At 44.1% G+C, this 22,467-nt stretch overlaps 1 protein-coding gene across 3 annotated transcripts in view; it reads right to left on the minus strand.

Moving 5' to 3' along the window:
- Positions 1 to 742: 742 nt before the first annotated feature.
- Positions 743 to 22,467, minus strand: part of LOC115192299 (rho GTPase-activating protein 39) — a 167,815-nt gene continuing 146,090 nt past the window's right edge. The window contains exons 8-15 of one of the 3 annotated variants that reach the window (XM_029750630.1): positions 22,391 to 22,417; positions 22,056 to 22,128; positions 21,723 to 21,863; positions 16,046 to 16,119; positions 12,558 to 12,757; positions 12,241 to 12,332; positions 3,729 to 3,898; positions 743 to 1,666 (exon numbers count right to left, since the gene is read on the minus strand). In XM_029750630.1, coding sequence (XP_029606490.1) covers positions 1,472 to 1,666; positions 3,729 to 3,898; positions 12,241 to 12,332; positions 12,558 to 12,757; positions 16,046 to 16,119; positions 21,723 to 21,863; positions 22,056 to 22,128; positions 22,391 to 22,417 — 972 coding nt within the window. In that variant the 3' untranslated portion in view covers positions 743 to 1,471. Of the gene's footprint in view, positions 1,667 to 3,728; positions 3,899 to 12,240; positions 12,333 to 12,557; positions 12,758 to 16,045; positions 16,120 to 18,563; positions 18,777 to 21,722; positions 21,864 to 22,055; positions 22,129 to 22,390; positions 22,418 to 22,467 lie in introns of those variants that run through there. The other 2 variants (XM_029750631.1, XM_029750632.1) reach the window with 2 other exon arrangements.

The following is a 22,467-nucleotide window of genomic DNA, read 5'->3' on the forward strand; positions in this document are numbered from 1 at the left end:
ATGTGCATATTAACATGTGATGTATATGCCCTATTGGTATTGAAAACACACACACAAGCACATACATGCCTACATGTCCACACTCCACACTATATTGTCTAAGAAGAAGGCATTAAGGAAATATTGCTGAAATAAATATAAATAAATTAAATTATATAAAATAGTTAAAAATACAACAAATCAATTAATAAAATAATAATATATATATATTTTTAATCCATACCCAGTCAAATCAGCTATTAAAGAAAATACTTTTGTACAGGTCCAAAAGACAGGTACAGTTTTTCTGACAGAGAGAGAGAGACAGACAGACAGACAGACAGAGGTGGACGGATCTCAATTTAGACATTCAGAAATCATATCAGTATGAGAGTATAGAGGTGTGCGCCATCTTGAGGATGTTTTGGGGGTAGATAGTGAGGGGTGAGGGGCTCTAGGGGTAGAGGTTGTGTGGTTGTCTGGGTGGTCAGAGGGGTAAGCGGGGGAGAAGGGCCTATGTACCAGGCGGATGGGTGGTAAGGGCTGTAGGGGTGTCTATCACTTCCGGTTGCAACAGTCACGGTTGATTGGCAGTGCTGCGATGATCCCCTCTAGCACCTGACCTGGACTCGCCCCCACCGTCCCAAAACAATCGAAATAAAAACTTTATTGACATCAGTTGGTTGGTGACAACAGTGCAGATGGACTGACAGGCTTCATGGCAGCAGAGACAGAAGAGGAAGTGAGACATCTCACGCCCTCCTTTTTTTCTGGTTCATATACAGTCAATGAACTAAGCAGACCAGACTCAGCTGCTAATGCATTGGTACTTATGAGAGAGAGTCATCCCTTAAGCAGACCGGAACTGTGACCATTTTTATCAATGGTAAACAGCCTGAGTGGGACATCTTCATTTATCTACCTTCTTTGATGGCAGTTTGACTGTAGCTCTGGGTTCGGAGCTGATTTGTGGTCCGACACCCTGATTTCAGAAATTGTGTGTATGGATGTGTACTATACAAGTGAGTGTGTGTGTGTACGCGTCAGTAAATGTATATGTGAGAGTATTTCTATGTGAGTGTGTGTAACCCTGTACATCAGTGTGTGTGAGACACAAGTCCCTGTGTGTAGGGTGGGGTTAGAGGTCAGGGGTCCGGGTCAGGCTGGGTTGGGACTCCATCGGGGAGGTAGGGGGTCATCCTGTCCTGTGTGGATGGATGGTTTGGGGGTCAGTAGTTGTAGTTTGGGGGCTATAGCAAGGTATACGGGGGGTAGTTGGAGTTGGGAGGTATCCCAACTGGTCATCCCAATTGATGTTTGGGGGGCTAGAACAGGGTCTGTGGGGCAGGTGGGGCCTTGGTGGATTTATGGGCACATTCGAAATTGGGGGGCAACCCGTGTGTTTTTTTTCAGGGTAGAGTAGTTGAAAAGTGGGGGGCTATAGCAGGGAGGGAGGCGCCCCGTGTCGTATGGTCATTTTGAAGTTGGGGGGCTATAGCAGGCCATCCATGAAGCTGGTGTCGAGGTGCTGGATGAGCACGCGGATGAAGGACATCTCTTTACGCGTGTTCTCAAAGATGATGCGTGGGTCGTCTGACTGGCAGCGCAGGCAGTTGGGAGCCATCACCATGGCCAGGTTGTTCACATCCATCTTAGTTATCACCACGTTGGCAGGCTGGCCAAACACCTGGAGGGTTAGAGGGACAGAGAGAAAGAGAGAGATGGTGATGGGTGTGTTTGAGCGGGTGTGTGTGTGTGCGTTACCTGTAGGAAGAGGGTGATGTGTGAAGTTAAAACGTGTGGATGAGTGTGTGAGCATGAGTGTGTAGAGAGGATGATGTACTATATGTCATTTTAAGATATTCAAAATAGGACATTACCTCGTTAAGATAACTGCTTTTCCAAAGATATCTATAGTGCCTTTGGAAAGTATTCAGACCCCTTGACTTTTTCATATTTTGTTACAGCCTTATTCTAAAATTGATTGAATTGTTTTTGTTCCCTCATCAATTTACACACCATTCCCCATAATGACAAAGCAAAAATAGGTTTGTAGATTTTTTTGTTAATAATTATAAAATAATTATAAAAATATCACATTTACATAAGTATTCAGGCCCTTTACTCAGTACTTTTTTGAAGCACCTTTGGCAGCAACTACAGCATCGAGTCTTCTTGGGTATGACGCTACAAGCTTGGCACACCTGTATTTGAGGAGTTTCTCCCATTCTTCTCTGCAGATCCTCTCAAGCTCTGTCAGTTTGAATGGGGAGAGTCGCTGCACAGCTATTTTCAAGTCTTTCCAAAGATGTTCGTTCGGGTTCAAGTCTGAGCTCTGGCTGGGCCACTCAAGGACATTCAGAGACTTGTCCCGAAGCCACACCTGTGTTGTCTTGGCTGTGTGCTTAGGGTAGTTGTCCTGTTGAAAGGTTAACCTTCGCCCCAGTCTGAGGTCCTGAGCGCTCTGGAGCAGGTTTTCATAAAGAATCTCTCTGTACTTTGCTCCGTTCATCTTTCCCTCGATCCTGACTAGTCTCCCAGTCCCTGCCGTTGAAAATGCATCAGGGACTGCTGAAGATGCTGCCACCACCATGCTTCATTGTAGAGATGGTGCCAGGTTTCCTCCAGACGTGACGATTGTTATTCAGGCCAAAGAGTTCAATCTTGGTTTCATCAGACCAGAAAATCTTGTTTCTTATGGTCTGAGAGTATTTAGGTGCTTTTTGGTAAACTCCAACTGGGCTGTCATGTGCCTTTTACTGAGGAGTGGCTTCCATCAGGCCACTACCATAAAGGCCTGATTGGTGGAGTACTGCAGAGATGGTTGGCCTTCTGAAAGTTTATTCCATCTCCACAGAGGAACTCTAAAGCTCTGTCAGTGACCATCAGGTTCTTGGTCACCTCTCTGACCAAGGCCCTTCTCCTCCGATTGCTCAGTTTGGCCGGGTGGCCAGCTCTAGGAAGAGTCTTGGTGGTTCCAAACAGCTTCCATTTAAGAATGATGGAAGCCACTGTGTTATTGGGGACCTTCAATGCTGCAGCCATTTTTTGGTACTCTTCCCCAGACCTGTGCCTCAACACAATCCTGTCTCGGAGCTCTACGGACAATTTCCTCGACCTCGTGGCTTGGTTTTTGCCATGACATGCACTGTCAACTGAGGGACCTTATATAGACAGGTGTATGCCGTTCCAAATCATGTCCAATCAATTGAATTTACCACAGGTGGACTCCAATCAAGTTGTAGAAACATCTCAAGGATGATCAATGGAAATAGTGTGTGTGTGTTACCTGCTTGAGCTCAATTTTGAGTCTCATAGCAAAGGCGCTGAATACTTACGTAAATAAGGTATTTCTGTTTTTTATTTTTAATAAACTTACTAAAAATTCTAATAACCTGTTTTCGCTTTGTCATTATGGGGTATTGTGTGTAGATTTTTTGGTATTTAATCCATTTTAGAATAAGGCTGCAACGTAACAAAATGTGGAAAAAGTCAAGGGGTCTGAAGGCACCGTACAGCTACAGTAGGCTAGCCAAGATAAATGCTAGGTGACTTTTTGTAGCTTTCTTTTAGCAGACAATCAACAGTAGCCTCTAGCCATCCTATTGCTACTATGTTCACTATTGAAGGTTTACTTTTGTAAATCACTGTCCCTAAAATAAATAAGCTCAGGGAGTGGATTGATGAGAGCTTCTTTTTACACTGGACTTTCGTATGTACAGTATAGTGTATGTGTGTGTGTGTGTTACCTGTAGAAAGCGTATGAGGTAGCACAGCACCAGTTTGTTGATGTGAGGCAGGCCCATGACAACGTTGACTGCAGCCTCTGGGTCATCATAGTGAGTGATACACTCCTCATAGAACTCATGCGGAATCAACGGCACCTCCAACTCCCTGTACCAAAACTTCAACAGAGATGCTGGGGGGAGAGAGAGAGGAAGAGAGAGGGGGTAGAATTGGAAAGAGAGAGACAGGGAAATTGGAACGAGAGAGAGACTGAAAAATAAGAGTAATATGTTCGCTCTAGCTATCTCTACAGTGTAAGTCAATTGAAAAAAAAATTAAATGACAGTCCTATCAAGAGACAGAAACAGTTGACTGGTCAGACACAGAAACCCCTCTCCCTGGCCAGCACACACTGACACTAATGCCTCAATCACCCAGAGTACAGACCAGAGCAAAAGAACACCATTACAGTTATCTCTGTGTGTGTGTGTGTGTGTGTGTGTGTGTGTGTGTGTGTGTGTGTGTGTGTGTGTGTGTGTGTGTGTGTGTGTGTGTGTGTGTGTGTGTGTGTGTGTGTGTGTGTGTGTGTGTGTGTGTGTGTGTGTGTGTGTGTGTGTGTGTGTGTGTGTGTGTGTGTGTGTGTGTGTGTGTGTGTATGAGAAAGAGAGACCCAGCTAACAATTAGAGGGAGAGACATTTTTTGGGGGAAAAACATACAACATAAAATCCATGTACACAAACCACAAGTGTGCGGATAAAATAAGTAAAAACCACACAAATTTCTTCCCACAGGGCTGTGGGGTGAGACAGGGATGCAGCTTAAAACTTCTCTAGGGTAGGGGGCAGTATTTTGACGTCCGGATGAAAGGCGTGCCCAAATTAAACTGCCTGCCACTCAGGCTCAGAAGGTAGGATATGCATATTATTAGTACATTTGGATAGAAAACACTCTGAAGTTTCTAAAACTGTTTGAATGATGTCTGTGAGTATAACAGAACTCATATGGCAGGCAAAAACCTGAGACAAATCCAACCAGGAAGTGTGGAAATCTAAGGCTTGTAGTTTTTCAAGTGATTCCCTATCCAGTACACAGTGACTTAGGGTTCATTTTGCACTTCCTAAGGCTTCCACTAGATGTCAACAGTCTTTAGAACGTTGCTTCATGCTTCTACTGTAAATATGAAGCGAACAAGAGGGCCTGGAGTCAGATGAGTGAGGAAATGACATGAGCTCAGAGGCGCGCCCTCACGTGAGTGTGAGCTGTGTTCCTTTTCTTTTCTGAAGACATTGGAATTGTCCGGTTGGAATATTACTTAAGATTTATGTTAAAAACATCCTAAAGATTGATGCTATACATCGTTTGACATATTTCTACGAACGTAAATATAACATTTTTTAAACTTTTCGTCGTGACATTTTCGCGCACTTCCTGCATTTGGAGTAGTGGACTGAACGCGCAAACAAAAAGGAGGTATTTGGACATAAATTATGGACTTTATCGAACAAAACAAACATTTATTGTGGAGTGCATTCTGATGAAGATCATCAAAGGTAAGTGAATATTTATAATATTATTTCTGAGTTTTATTGACTCCACAAAATGGCGGGTGTGGTTTTGTGTCTGAACGCTGTACTCAGATTATTGCAAAGTGTGCTATCGCTGTAAAGTTTTTTTGAAATTGGACACAGTGGTTGCATTAAGGAGAAGTGTATATATAATTTTTTGAATTACAGTTTAATATTTTATCAACGTTTATGATGAGTATTTCTGTAAATTGATGTGCTCATTCACCGGAAGTTTTGGGAGGCAAAACATTTCTGAACATTACACGCCAATGTAAAATGGGGTTTTTGGATATAAATATGAACTTTATCGAGCAAAACATACATGTATTGTGTAACATGAAGTCCTATGAGTGCCATCTGATGAAGATCATCAAAGGTTAGTGATTAATTTTAGCTGTATTTCTGGTTTTTGTGACGCCTCTCCTTGCTTGGAAAATGGCTGTGTGGTTTTTCTTGTCAAGGTGATGTCCTAACATAATCTAATGCTATGCTTTCGCCGTAAAGCCTTTTTGAAATCGGACAATGTGGTTGGATTAACGAGAAGATTATCTTTAAAATGGTGTAAAATACTTGTATGTGTGAGAAATTTGAATTATGAGATTTTTGATGTTTTGAATTTGGCGCCCTGCTATTTCACTGGCTGTTGAATAGTGTGTCCCGCAGGTGGGACGGTCACGTCCCACATACCCAAGAGAGGTTAAGCCCCACCGTCTTCCACATATATATCAACGAATTGGCGCGAGCACTAGAAAAGTCTGCAGCACCTGGCCTCACCCTACTAGAATCTGAAGTCAAATGTCTACTGTTTGCTGATGATCTGGTGCTTCTGCCAGCAACCAAGGAGGGCCTACAGCAGCACCTAGATATTCTGCACAGATTCTGCCAGACCTGGGCCCTGACAGTAAATCTCAGTAAGACCAAAATAATGGTGTTCCAAAAAATATCCAGTCGCCAGGACCACAAATATAAATTCCATCTAGACACCGTTGCCCTAGAGCACACAAAAAACGATACATACCTTGGCCTAAACATCAGCGCCACAGGTAACTTCCACAAAGCTGTGAACGATCTGAGAGACAAGGCAAGAAGGGCATTCTATGCCATCAAAAGGAACATAAAATTCAACATACCAATTAGGATCTGGCTAAAAATACTTCAATCAGCTATAGAACCCATTGCCCTTTATGGTTGTGAGGTCTGGTCTGGGGTCCGCTCACCAACCAAGAATTCACAAAATGGGACAAACACCAAATTGAGACTGCATGCAGAATTCTGCAAAAAATATCCTCCGTCTATAATGTAGAACACCAAATAATGCATGTAGAGCAGAATTAGGCTGATACCCGCTAATGATCAAAATCCAGAAAAGAGCCGTTAAATTCTACAACCACCTAAAAAGAAGCGATTCCAAAACTTTCCATAACAAAGCCATCACCTACAGAGAGATGAACCTGGAGAAGAGTCCCCTAAGCAAGCTGGTCCTGGGGCTCTGTTCACAAACACAAACACACCCCACAGAGCCCCAGGACAGCAACAGAATTAGACCCAACCAAATCATGAGAAAACAAAAAGATAATTACTTGACACATTGGAAAGAATTCACAAAATGAGCAAACTAGAATGCTATTTGGCCCTAAACAGAGAGTACACAGTGGCAGAATACCTGACCACTGTGACTGACCCAAACTTAAGGAAAGCTTTGACTATGTATAGACTCAGTGAGCATAGCTTTGCTATTGAGAAAGGCCGCCGTAGGCAGACCTGGCTCTCAAGAGGAGACAGGCTATGTGCACACTGCCCACAAAATGAGGTGGAAACTGAGCTGCACTTCCTAACCTCCTGCCAAATGTATGACCGTATTAGAGACACATATTTCCCTCAGATTACACAGATCCACAAAGAATTCGAAAACAAACACGATTTTGATAAACTCCCATATCTACTTAGTGAAATACCACAGAGTGCCATCACTGCAGCAAGATTTGTGACCTGTTACCACAAGAAAAGGTCAACCAGTGAAGAACAAACACCATTGTAAATACAACTCATATTTATGCTTCTCTCTACTATTATTCTGACATTTCACATTTTTTAAATAAAGTGGTGATCCTAACTGACCTAAGGAATTGTTAAAAACTGAGTTTAAATCTATTTGGCTAAGGTGTATGCAAACTTCCAACTTCAACTATTCAGACCCTTTGCTATGAGACTCAAAATTGAGCTCTTGTGCATCCTGTTTCCATTGATCATCCTTGAGATGTTTTTACAACTTGATTGGACTCCAGCTGTGATAAATTCAATTGATTGGACATGATTTGGAAAGGCACACACCTGTCTATATTTACAATTTAGTCATTTAGCAGACGCTCTTATCCAGAGCAACTTACAGTAGTGAATGCATACATTTCATACATTTTTTTTTTCTCCGTACTGGTCCCCCGTGGGAATCGAACCCAGAACCCTGGCGTTGCAAACACCATGCTCTACCAACTGAGCCACACGCATGTTTTGGTGTTAAAGTTAGGAGAACATTTCAAACAGAACTTATCCAGAATGTGTTTACAGTGTTCTCAGAATATACAACATTCGTGTTCGAGATGCGTTTTATGGGACGTTGCAAGAACATTCATGTGTTCAGTTTTCTGAAGGCTGAGGTAATATTTCATCAACGTCACACCAAACATACAACAGAAAATGGTTTCCATGTTCGAGAAATATAAAATGTTAATGTTCCAGACACGTTTCATGGGAAAGTTGCAAGCACATCGCTGTGTGTCAGTTGTCAGGATGTGTCGCCTGATGGTCCCAAAGAAACATTCTACCCCCAAAAATATGTTTCATTACACATCGCGCCATGTTACTGTTGCCAAGCACATGATTGGTCAACCACTGATCCATTCACAGCGCTTGTTTGTTGGCAAGATTTAGGGACACTCACACACAGTGCTTCCAACTTACATATTTGACACAAGATCACATTGTGCATGTTCATTTATACAGTAATTATTTTTCAACATGCCATCATCTGGGATTTGATCTCACCACCTCTTGGTTCACAGCATTCAGATCTTCCTGCTACGCCACCATGTCTGCGTTAGTTATCAGTTAATCTGACTATTCTCTCATTATCGATTTCAGCAATTGAAGGGCTTTCTGTATAGTTGTCTAATTTTGGTGAGGGCATATTAACCTGTTTTAATGATACTCTGAATATTTTCTTGAGTGTACTTTTAACAGAGCTGAGATTTATTTCTAAGTGCATTCACCCTATTGCTTACACCAATCAAATTGTTTCTGCTCTACACAAGTGCGTAGGGAGAAGGGGTTAGAGTTTCTTCCGGACAGGACCTAACTATACTGGCCCAATAAGCACATGCCCTAGATAACCCTTATCGGGACAGTGGTTAGGGTGTTAGTCACTGATGGCTTGGGTTCAAGACCCACTAGGGGAGTCATCCTACTTTTGCATTTTTAGCAATATAGGTTAACTTCACTATTTGGCAACAGATAGAACAGACCTATCTGATCTAATTCAAATGAGTTTCTCATTGAAAGATGGGAATCAGTAGAATTCTAGATAGCCGAGCATCTCAAAGAGAACTCTATGGTCTTTTTGAAACCCACATCACATATATCACGTAGAACAAACGTTTCTCTGATAAGGAACTGCATCAGCTCTCGTCATTGCATTTCTATCTGTAACATTCCTAATTTGTTGCCGAAACCGTGGCCCAGGTGGTAGTGTTGCTTCTGATAGAAACACACCTAGAACATGGTTTTCACATTCTCAGAATATCAGAAAAGTGTATATTTACAGTAGCATGTCTGTACTTTCTAACATTTGACATTTAAGCGATGATGGTGATGCCAGTTATACCAGAACAATACACAACACAGAGCTCCATCTCCAAGTTTTAATGTGGAAAAATAGACAAATTGCAACAGAATAAATTGGGACCAATGTTGGGGGTAATATATTACTTACAGTTGTATTACTTTTATGAGTAACGGAGTAATATAACGAGTTACTGTCTTCAAATATTGTAATGATTACAGTTACTTTTTCAAGTAACCCATACATTACTTTCAGAAGTATATCTATACTGTCGTGTAATATAGGCCTATATTTTTAAAGCCTTGTCTCACGCTAACGGAATTCAAGCGGTAGGCTAACTCGTTTCCAAAAGGGGGTTTCTTAAAGCTGAAAATCAAAGAAAGATAGCAGCTTAACCTTTTCCTTGTGGAAATGCTCACATTATTTTGAGTTAATCGAGGAGAAAGAGAACAACATTTTAGTCAAATGCAAACTCGGCAAAGGCAGCATTGATCTCCTCATCCAGAAACACCATATCAAACCTGAAAAAGCATATGGAGGTCATGCACAAAGGCACAAAGCTGCTAGCCAAAGTTCCAGAAATGCGTGAAAGATGAGAAATCTATACACATTACGGTAATAAACAAAGATATAGAACAAATATTTGTTCTAACGAAATGTCCATAGAAACAATCAAAATATCTGATAAATGCAATTCAAAACAGCAATAATGAGCATTAACATATATTGCTAAGAATGTGAGAGCCACTCCCCTAGTGGGTCTCTAAACCCCATCCACCTGCACCAATGACAAACGCCCTAACCACCGTACCAATAAGGGACATCTCCAGGGCGTTTGCTTATTGGGCCAGTATAGTTAGGTCCTGTCTAGAAGGAACCTTAAGATAGATCTGTAGATCTGAAACAACTGGATAGATATAAGCAATAAGGTGAATGCACTTCGAAGTAAATCTCAGCTCCTGTTAAAATTACACTCAAGAAAACATTTTATTGATCATAGTGATCCAGGAGTATCATTAAAACAGGTTAATATGCCCCACCAACATTAGACAACTATACAGAAAGCCCTCAAATTGCTGAAAACAATGAAATCAACGATGAGCGAATAATCAAATGAACTGATACCAGACAGGAAGATCGGAGTACATTGAACCGAGAGGTTGTGAGTTCAAATCCCAAGTGAAGACATGTTGAATAATACTTACTGTATAAATTAACATACACAATATAATCAGGTGTGTCAAATATGGAAGCTGAAAACACTGTATGCTTAAAGCACTGTGTGTGTGAGTGTCTGTAACCTTGCCAACAAACAAAGAGCTATGAATGGATCAGTGGTTCACCAATCAGGGCCTTGATTGTCTCGGCAACGTGATGTGTAAAGCATTTTTTTTTAATAAAAAATTATACACATAAATGTTCTTGCAACGTTCCTCTGAAACGTGTCTAGAAATGTTTTGGGGTGAGACGTTGATGGAATATTCTCCTAACCGACAGAAAACTGGACACATGAATGTTCATGCGATGTTCTGAGAACATGGTAACATCGTTCTGGGTAAGTTCTATTTGACGTGAATAAGTGAATAGTCTCTTAGAAACACTACTTGCGCATCATGGGAACATTCCAATGAAAACGTTAGTTAATGGTCTAATGAGACTCTTGACACTTTACACTCGTGGGAATTGGCCTAAGTTGAAATGTTAGCTACAGAAGAAATATGCAAAGCATATCCATGGTAGCAATTGAAAGAGAACAGTTTGGAGAGAATGGGACAATTATTAGACCAAAGGTGAGTACACAACAGTTCACCTGACACAAGACTGAATCTAAACATTACAATGTTGATTTTATGTTTACTGTACTTTTCGCCGCATTTGTTGATAACGAAAATTGAAAATACTCTGGATACATTAAGTAACATGATAAGTCTATTCCTGGAAAATGTGGGGTAGGTGCAACATAAGACAAAAAAAATGAAAAGGATTTGAGCGAGAGGACTAACTGGTGTCTCCAAGTGGACACACCTCTCCAAAGTGTGCAAACATCCTAAGCAATTTCAATGCACTTTTATGACTCAAAGAAGAGCCTTCAACTGTAAGGTGCTTTTTGGAGCTCTCCTAGCTGTGCCGTTGAGGAACTAGGGCAAGCTCACTTGTAGTTGTTTCAACACAGCCCTGCATCCCCGCCATAGCACAATTACTGTTGTTGTTTAGCCAATCCAAAAACGGTCCGTTATAAATTGCCATCTGGGTCAGGTGGTCACGATTTGAAAGCTTGTTCTATTGCCAACATGCCATGTTATAAAATCAGATCTTACAATGCTAGGCTTTCACAAGGCAATTCAGAGAAACAGATCGCAATTCTGTTGAGAATAGGATTTAGTCCCTTCAGGTGCGTGTGCCGCGGCAAATTTTCTGCACAATAAACAAACAGGCTCATTCTGTTCAGAACAACCCAGGGTGTGACACCACGGGGCTGCAGGTAGCCTAGCGGTTAGAGCGTTGGGCCAGTAACCGAAAGGTTGCTAGATCGAATCCCCGAGCTGACAAGGTAAAAATCTGTCGTTCTGCCCCTGAACAAGGCAGTTAACCCACTGTTCCTAGGCCGTCATTGTAAATAAGAATATGTTAAATGAATAAAATAAAAAGTGTCATCTTCTAACTGCTTATTAGTGCCCAAACCTGCCCTTTTCAACCCGTTTACGGGTATGAGTGTAAAGGGCTACGGGAACGTTCTCTAAAGCTCTGGGAACGTTTGTTGTTGGAGAGAGCGAGTTCTTGTGTGAGAAAGAGAGAGAAAGAGTGTGTGTGTGTGTGGTTCATCCAAGTGTCTCTGTGCTGGTAATAGAGTTATGACTAATGATCTAATAAAGCACGAACTGGTTCTCTCCAACCTACAGCCAGGACTGCTCTCTTCCTTCTAGAAGGAATCTTTTTTGAAATGACTGTAGTTTTGCAGCAGGCACATTGCTCCCAGCATGCTTTGGTGTTGGGGCTATTAATACTCAGAGAGAATTAGAGCACTGCAGAGGGCCTGGGGCTAGTGGAGGGTAGGAGGGAGGGAGAGAGGGAGTGTATACAGTGGGTGGATGGATCAGGACCTAGGGTGTGTGTGTGCGGTGTGTGTGTGTTACCTGGGATGTGAGGATCCTCCAGATCCGTGGGGATCTTCCATTGGTCCACCTGCAGCTTGAGGGCGTTGACCTCATCTATGTCACCTGGAACCCTGTGAGGTCAGGGGTCAGAGACACATTAGACTCCTCCTCCTCACATATCATTCCTCACAGCATGTCCATCCTTACCAATCCCTTTATCTCTCTCCTTTATCGCTCTCCCTCTGTCTGGTCTCTGATGACTTCCAGGACATTCACTGACAGGCATGTCTACCACAACTAACTCCTCCCTCCCTCTCTCCCTCCCTAGTACCAGTGACTGAGAGTTAGGTACGGACCTGAAGATGCCCTCTGTCTGGTCTCCGTTGAGCCCCAGAACTTCCTCTGAGAGGCGTGTCTGGACCCAGGGAAGCTGGCTGTCGGGGTAACGCTCCTTCTGCAGTGACATCACATCCTCTAGGGAGGAGCCAAACATGGAGGGGCTGAATATGGCGTTCCTGGCGTGTTTGATCTCCTCCAGACACGGCTTCTGCAACCCCTGGATAACAACACACACACACACACACACACACACACACACACACACACACACACACACACTGGTTGTTAGATAAGACACAACTACTATGTGCTTCTGCAACCCATGGATTACAATACACACAGACACACACGTTTATGTAACTACATCTATACAGGCAGTCAACATTGAGAACCGAGTCTCTTTTTAAAGTGAGCCCTACAAACAACACACAGCATGTGCATCTATTTAGAAAATGACAAAATGCACACATCATTCCAACAAAACAAGTTGTATTGTGTCATACCGTGTGTCGAGGGATAATCAACGAGGGGATGTGCAGTTCCATGATAACGTAACACAACTCTACAGCTCTCGAGGTGTAGCTAAAGCAACACATTATATATTTAGCAACCGTGCATTTACTGAAGAATACTGGTATGACCTTCATAAATGTACCTAGATTAATTATTGAGAGACCGAAAATAAGTATGAAAGGAGTGGGCAGGGAGAAAAAGGAGGAGAGAAAAAGAGAGAGAGAGAGAGAGAGAGAGAGAAAGAGAGAACAGTTCATTGGGTTTGCGCTAGGGCAGAATCAGTCCTATTAATCCCCTGGAAAAGGCTCTGCTCTTGGGTTAATACCAGTCAAACACTGGGCCTCAGGCTATGGGATGCGGTCAGGGTGGATGTGTGTGCGAGTCCACCAAGTGACAAACTGTCTCTATTACCACCCTGCAGAGATGCTGGCACACTCTACACGCCTCACACACACAATGCCAACCACCAGTGCCCGCTAGCACAGACTGGCATCACCACATGTGATGGGAGATGGGAGCATACACACACACACACACACGACCAATGAATTACGTTACCCACCACTATCAATCCATCCCTCGCTCTCTCCACTTTCATTCCCTGTCTATTCGTCGTCCTCCTTCTCACTCCCAATCAATTCCTCTCCACTGCTCCTTTGCTCTGTTCATCCCTCTTTCCCTTGTTCTCTCTCTTCATCTGTCTCTCCCTCGCCTATCCTTTCCTTCTGTTCAGACCTCTGTCTGTTTCTGCCTCTCCAGATAGAGTTGTAGACAGCAGATGAGAGACAGCCTCACTGGCCCCCTCCTGTGGCCGGAGTGGGAACAGCACCATTTCATGACAGGAAGTAGAATTATTCCTCCATGGTCACACTCTTCAGGAGGATTTGGTGTTGAACTTATATGATCGTCTTTAAGATAGAATAGGGAATCGTGTCGGCTCTATTCATTCTATTTCTATGTTCCTAATATTTCACATGAATACACCTCATGATTACATGATTCTCTTTCCATTCGGAAAAACTGAGCTAGATGCTGGCTAGCAGTCTGATTTACACACGGATAACAGATACTCTGATTTATTTTCCTGCAACATTCGATGCAACGCTGCTGGCTCTGATACTATACACTCATGGTGAAGTCTTTGGTACACAGATAGGCAGAGAGAGAGGAGGAACTAGGACATAGAGAGAGTTACTAGGAGAAAAATACTAAGACATTCAAAAGGTCAGATGTCAGTAGGTCACAGAAGAGATCGTAACTGGACACCAGTACAGAGAGGCTGTTCTACTACAAATCATTTAAACCAGTGGACTTGCCTGATAATGATTGGCACTGGTCCAAAACAGACAGCTAGCTGGGTTAGTATCGACTAGAACCGGTTTAGTGAGACAGTCAGTCAGTGTTTTATAGGTCAGGGGGAAGGATAGATGAACAACGGAATGGAATGTCCCCCTGGAGGCTGTTTCCATGACACCCAGACCCCATCTCTCCCCCCCCATCACTCTCCGTACGCATGCCAACACACATGCACACATACACACTCACTCACGCATATATACCCAAACACACACAGACACACACGCACACAACCCTCCGTCTGTGAGCCGGGTGAACAGAGGCAGACTGTGAAGTCATGTGATCTGGTTTAAAAACACTCAGAAGATACATCTGCCTGAAGGGCCCCTTTAATTGGTGGACTGGTTAAGAAATCAATATGAGTGTGTGTGTGTGTGTGTGTGTGTGTGGAGGGGGGGTGATAAAGTGAGACTGTATGTGTTTATTTGTGTGTGTGTGTGTGTGTGTGTGTGTGTTGTGTTGTCCTAGCGTTCTCAGCAGGAATTCTGCTCCAGACATGACATTAATAATAAACTGCATTATGTGCACCGCTTGCTGAAACAATAACTCAATTAAGACACACACACACACACACACACACACACACACACACACACACACACACACACACACACACACACACACACACACACACACACACACACAGCTATAGGGAGATGATTCAAATGAGGGGCTAATGAAATGGAAACACAGGAAGTCCTCTGTCAGACAAACGGAAACAAAACAAAGGGTAACTAACGAGGTGGGTGCGTGATAAATAGTGATTCTATCTGGAGTTCAGCTTATCCCCTCAAGCATCTACTTATTGATTTCCTACTTAGAAAACAGGGGCTTAAAGCAATACAAGTCAGTGGTGACATAGCATTGAATGTTTGTTTAGTGCATCGTGTCCCATATTCCCAACCCATTCCCATCCTGAAGAGCATTCTGATATGGGATTCTTAATCGGAGGGTGGTGGGCTATGCCGTGTGAGGAGGGGGGTGTATAGTGTGCCTCTGTCTGTGTACACGTGTGTGAGTAAGTGTGTGTGAGTGAGTGCGTGTGGCGTGAGGAGGGGTGTTACTTAAGTGGTGTGTGGTTGCCGTGGGGATAGTTAGTAGTTAGCGCACAGACCTCGTTGCACTCGATCTCCGTGCGCTCAGCTAACTAACAACTAGCTAACTAACCCCGCACTACAGCTAAAGGCGGAGGAAGAAAAGCAGACAGGCCCCCCCCCCCCCCCCCCAAGACGGAGTCCCGCCAGGTACAGACACAACAGACAGACAGACAGACAGACAGACAGACAGACAGACAGACAGACAGACACAACAGACAGACAGACACAACAGACAGACAGACACAACAGACAGACACAACAGACAGACAGACAGACAGACAGACAGACAGACACACAGACAGACAGACAGACAGACAGACAGACAGACACACAGACAGACAGACAGACAGACAGACCGGGAGAGGAAATTAGAAAGAAGGAAATTCTTCTCATGAAGGATGGTAAAGGATGGTGGGTTGTGGGTCAGGCTGTAGTGTACTCACACTCACACTCACACTTACACACACAGAGGTTAGTTGTTAGATCATACAGCACTGAGTTGCAATTTACGAAGAGTAGAGGAAATAGAGCACTTATACCTTCTTAGCTCCGGTCAGAGCTGCCTTCTGCAGTTTACGGTAACAGTATTTGGCATAGCCGCTTATCGCCACTCCTGGAGAAAAACACACACAGAAACGCACAAACACACGCGCACGCATACACGTGCGCACGCACACACACACACACACAAGTTAGTTGTTAGATCATACAGTAATGAGTTGAAATTAACGAAAATTAGCGGACTCAAAGCACAGGTATAGCGAGGGAACAGAGAATACACACACACGCATGTACACTGCATGACAAAAAGTATGTGGACACCTGCTCGTCAAACACCTCATTCCAAAATCATGGGCATTAATATGGAGTTGGTCCCCCCTTCGCTGCTACAGGAGCCTCCACTCTTCTAGGAAGGCTTTCCACTAGATGTTGGAACATTGCTGCGGCGACTTGCTTCCATTCAGCCACAAGAGCATTAGTGAGGTCGGGAACTGATGTTGGGCAATTAGGCCTGGCTCGCAGTCGGCGTTCCATCAGCCCCAGTCCATTATTCCTCCTCCACCAAACTTTACATTTGGCGCTATGTATTGGCATCCGCCAAACACAGATTCGTCCGTCGGACTGCCAGATGGTGAAGCGTGATTCATTCCACTGCTCCAGAGTCCAATGGCGGCGAGCTTTATACCCCTCCAGCCGACGCTTGGCATTGCGACATGGAAACCTCCCGACAAACAGTTCTTGTGCTGACGTTGCTTTCAGAGGCAGTTTGGAACTCGGTAGTGAGTGTTGCAACTCCTAGACGTTTCCACTTCACAATAGCAGCCCTTACAGTTGACCGGGGCAGTTCTAGCAGGGCAGAAATTTGACGAACTGACTTGTTGGAAGGTGACATCCTATGACGGTGCCACATTGAAAGTCACTGAGCTCTTCAGTAAGGCCATTCTTTGTCTGTGGAGATGTGTGCTCGATTTTATACACCTGTTTGCCCACGGGTGTGGCTGAAATAGCCAAATCCACTCATTTGTATAGGGGTGGCACAGGGTAGTTCTGCTGCCACTCAAGTTAATTACTGGAGGGTAACAGCTCAGTGGTCTAAATCTGGAAACACACCGACCATACAGCCTCAGGCCTAACCAGCCAGCACACTGTCCTTCTGACCCTATGTGACACCCACGTTGAAACACTGTCCTTCTGACCCTATGTGACACCCACGTTGAAACACTGTCCTTCTGACCCTATGTGACACCCACATTGACACACTGTCCTTCTGACCCTATGTGACACCCACGTTGAAACACTGTCCTTCTGACCCTATGTGACACCCACATTGACACACTGTCCTTCTGACCCTATGTGACACCCACGTTGAAACACTGTCCTTCTGACCCTATGTGACATGACCCTATGTGACACCCACATTGACACACTGTCCTTCTGACCCTGTGACACCCACATTGACACACTGTCCTTCTGACCCTGTGACACCCACATTGACACACTGTCCTTCTGACCCTGTGACACCCACATTGACACACTGTCCTTCTGACCCTGTGACACCCACATTGACACACTGTCCTTCTGACCCTGTGACACACACATTGACACACTGTCCAACCATCATGTTCATACATTCTACAAGCACATAAGATTACAATTTGACTTAGGTAACAGTCCTAGTAATTACCAGAGCTACCCTACACTAAAAGACTGAACTGATGCTCAGGACTCTCCCCTCAGGGAATGAACGAGTAGACAGACACCCAAAAGACAGTAGAATGATGTAAGACAGAGAAATGGTTTAGCAGACCAAATGGACACGTGCAGGAAATACACAGTTACAAATGTGTGATGTGTGTGTGTTACCTGACACACACAGACAGGCAGACAGACAGACAGACAGACAGGGTAGGTAGGTAGGTAGGTAGGTAGGTAGGTAAGTAGGTATACAGACAAAGAGAGAGACACAGAAAAAGATACAGAGAGACAGACAGACAGAGACGGACAGACAGACAGAGAAACACAGACAGATAGACAGACAGAAACACAGACAGACAGACAGACAGACAGACAGACAGACAGACAGACAGACAGACAGACAGACAGACAGACAGACAGACAGACAGGCAGGCAGGCAGGCAGGCAGGCAGGCAGGCAGGCAGGGTAGGTATGTAGGTAGGTAGGTATACAGACAAAGAGAGAGAGACAGAAAAAGATACAGACAGACAGACAGAGAAACACAGACAGACAGACAGACAGACAGACAGACAGCTATGAAAAAGACACACAAAACGCTGAGGACCTAAGAAGCTAGAGAGATACAGAGCTAGATCCTGAAGGTGAAGGAAGGAGAGGAAGAGGAGGATTAAAAAGATTACATCAATGGAGATGAAGAGAAAGGAGAAGAGGAGGATGAAGAGGATGGAGATGGGAAGGAGGAGGCGGTGGTAGCAGAAGTCGTAATCTGCTGCAGACACAGGAAGAGTAGCCAGGGCCTTGTGTGTGTGTGTGTGTGTGTGTGTGTGTGTGTGTGTGTGTGTGTGTGTGTGTGTCCCCGACTGTGTTGATGTATGAGATGTGATTAATGAGATGTGTGTGTGAGAGAGAGAGAGAGCAGCAGGCACAGGGAGAGTAGCTAACCAGTTGTAGGCAGTTTGACTCCGCCCCTACCCTCCGCTGGCCCCGCCTTCTCCCTCCCAGGGCGACGCCCACGCATCAGTCTGGCTCGCCTCTCCACCCGGCTCGCCAGCAGACCGCTGATGTGCCGAGCCACTGCAACAACACACACACACACACACACACACACACCATAACCACAGCAACCGTCACTCACAACACACACCCCGACACCTGGACCACAAACACTACCCTCACACATACAGCAAAACACGTAGATTTACCATGGTAACGACTACACAGGATTTGGTGTAAACCACTAGGACAAACAGACTCCGCTAACAAACACCATGGTCGAACTGCACAACTACACACACCCACACACACACACACACACACACACAATAGGCCACAAACCACTACGATATGTCACATCAAGAAGACAACAATGAACATGCAAAAAACATAACAAAACATACAGATTCATGTGTACAATGTGTACATCATGAAGAACCCCACAAATTCAGTAAGAACACAGACAGACAGACAGACAGACAGACAGACAGACAGACAGACAGACAGACAGACAGACAGACAGACAGACAGACAGACAGACAGACAGACAGACAGACAGACAGACAGACAGACAGACAGACAGACAGACAGACAGTGGGAGGAGAGGGAGCCTGAGAGGCATAAAGAAAAGAAAAGTAGAATAAAAAGATGAATGCGGAATAGAGAAGGAATGGAGGTGAGGACTTTGAAAAGCTTTCAGAGAAGGATGAGAGGAAGAGGGATGAAAGGCAGAATTCATATCTGAAGGGCTTCAACGGAAGCCACAGAGCGAGGAGGGAGAGAAAGGGGGAAAAGTTGAGTAAGAGAAGAGAGAATATACCGCATATGGTTCAGTAACTGACTAGTCTAGCGGGTGGAACTTGAGTGAGGGAATTCAACTGTGGTATGCTGAGGTGAAAGGCTCCAATAACAACCAAATCAGTGGCCAGTCAGCCTAGCCACACATACATCACACACACGTACATTACAAACACAGAGCCTGGCATGATAGGGAGACTAGAGAGAGACACATTCTCCAGATAACAGCACTGAGGATGCAGATACCTTGGTTGCTGCACCACTCTCCAAGGGCGTCTCAAGGGGAGTTGGGATATTCAAAAAACACATTTCCAATTCACACATGCGTAAAATACACACTTGTACATGAAATAGGACAATATACACAATGTTTTAGAACAACTACTCATTCAAGGGTTTTTCTTAATTTTACTATTTTCTACATCGTAGAATAATAGTGAAGACATAAAAACCATGAAATAACACATATGGAATTATGTAGTAACCAAAAAAGTGTTAAACAAATATATTTGAGGTTTTTCAAAGTAGCCACCCCTTTGCCTTGATGACAGCTTTGCACACTCTTGGCATTCTCTCAACCAGCTTCACATGGAATGCTTTTCCAACAGTCTTGAAGGAGTTCCCACATATGCTGAGCACTTGTTAGCTGCTTTTCCTTCACTCTGCGGTCCAACTCATCCCAAATCATCTCAATTTGGTTGAGGTCAGGTGATTGTGGAGGCCAGGTCATCTGATCCAGCACTCCATCACTCTCCTTCTTGGTAAAATAGCCCTTACCCAGCCTGGAGGTGTGTTGGGTCATTGTCCTGTTGAAAAACAAATGATAGTCGCACGAAGCCCAAACCAGACAGGATGGTGTATATCTGCAGAATGCTGTGGTAGCCATGCTGGTTAAGCGTGCCTTGAATTCTAAATAAATCATAGATAGTGTCACCAGCAAAGCAGCCCCACAACATAACATCTCCTCCTCCATGCTTTACGGTGGGAAATACACATGCGGAGATAATTCGTTCACCCACACCGCATCTCACAAAGACACGGCAGTTGGAACCAAAAATCTCTAATTTGGACTCCAGACCAAAGGACAAATTTCCACCGGTCTGATGTCCACGCTCGTGTTTCTTGCCCGACGCAAGTCTCTTCTTATTATTGGTGTCCTTTAGTAGTGGTTTCGTTGCAGCAATTCGACCATGAAGGACTGATTCATACAGTCTCCTCTGAACTCCGTGAAGCATGTATTTCGGCTGCAATTTCTGAGGCTGGTAAATCTAATGAACTTGTCCTCTGCAGCAGATGTAACTCTGGGTCTTCCTTTCCTTTGGCGGTCCCCATGAGAGCCAGTTTCATCATAGCGCTCGATGGTTTTTGCGACTGCACTTGAAGAAACTTTCAAAGTTCTTGAAATGTTCCGGATTGACTGACCTTTATAATGGACTGTCGTTTCTCTTTGCTTATTTGAGATGTTCTTGCCATAATATGGACCTGGTCTTTTACCAAATAAGGCTATCTTCTGTATACCCCCCTACATTGTAACAACACAACTGATTGCCTCAAATGCATTAAGGAAAGAAATTCCACACACTAACTTTTAAGAAGGCACACCTGTTAATTGAAATGCATTCCAGGTGACTACCTCAAGAAGCTGGTTGAGAGAATTGCAAGAGTGTGCAAAGCTGTCATCAAGGCAAAGGGTTGCTATTTGAAGAATCTCAAATATAAAATATATTTTTGTTTGACACTTTTTTGGTTACTACATGATTCCATATGCGTTATTTCATAGTTTTGATGTCTTCACTATTATTCTACAATGTAGAAAATAGTCAAAATAAAGAAAAACCCTTGAATGAGTAGGTGTTCTAAAACTTTTTACCGGTAGTGTAAGTACCCACCAAATTATTATTATTAAAGATAACAGACAGCTTGGGAAGACTATTTGTGAAAAAAGACCTCGCCCACAAAAGGTAATTAGCATCCTATATTGCCCCTGACCACCGAAAAATAGTCTGTCATTTTCTATTCACTTCCCAACGATTGTACGTTGTAAATTGCCACCTTCATCGATGCCCAGCAGGTGTTCTACAACGCACGGCCAAATGTCAGCTTGTCTGTCTGTGCCATTACAAGGCGATAGCCACAGTCAGCCAGCCGCCGCACACGCATGTACGCAACCACAGGCGTCCCCCACACTCTCTCTCTCTCTCTCTCTCTCTCTCTCTCTCTCTCTCTCACCTTTAGTATCGTTGAGGGGGTCCATGTGTCTGTAGATGTATCCCTCCAAGTAGGAGTGGAAGCGTGGAGTTGGGGGGAAGAAGGCCAGACACACAGCCATGAGCTCCCAGCCCCTCTCCAGACTATCGTAGCGGAAGTTCTCTGTGAGAAGTAGTGGATGGGGTTAGAGTTCATTCGATTAAAAGGTTGACTTCAGGTAGACTGCGCATCAAGCCAGTGTCTAACGAATTCATCGCTTTGTTAATAATGTGTACAATAGTTCACACACTGTTAGTGTTATGCTGTGTGTGTTTAGGTGTATAGCTGACCGTGTGTGTGAGTGTGTGTGTGTACCTGTGGTCTGACGACAGAGCTGGATGTAGAGCTCATCACGAAGACCCTGACTGCTCCAACCACGCACTGCCACCTGGGGAGGGAGGGAGGGGTGGGAGAAAGAGAGCAAGTACGGAGAGGAGGGGGAATTATTAAGTCACATTTTGTTTCCTTGACGTGCAGAATTACAAAACCCGAAGGTAAACTGTTAGCTTAATAGGCATAAATGCATAAAATAACAGAGTGAAAAAGGAGAGGAGTGAGAAGCAGCACAGTGAAGGTAGACACAAAGAGACATGAAAAAGCAGATACAAGGAGAGAACGAAGAGAGGGATAATTAAAGGGTCTCTGCAGACCTCCAGGGCGATGTTCAGCGGGCCAGTCTTGGCGTGAAAAAGAGAGAGAAAGATAGAGAGGGCGAGAGGGGGAAAAA

The sequence above is a fragment of the Salmo trutta genome, chromosome 4, assembly GCF_901001165.1.
Source record: "Salmo trutta chromosome 4, fSalTru1.1, whole genome shotgun sequence".
NCBI lineage: Eukaryota > Metazoa > Chordata > Actinopteri > Salmoniformes > Salmonidae > Salmo > Salmo trutta.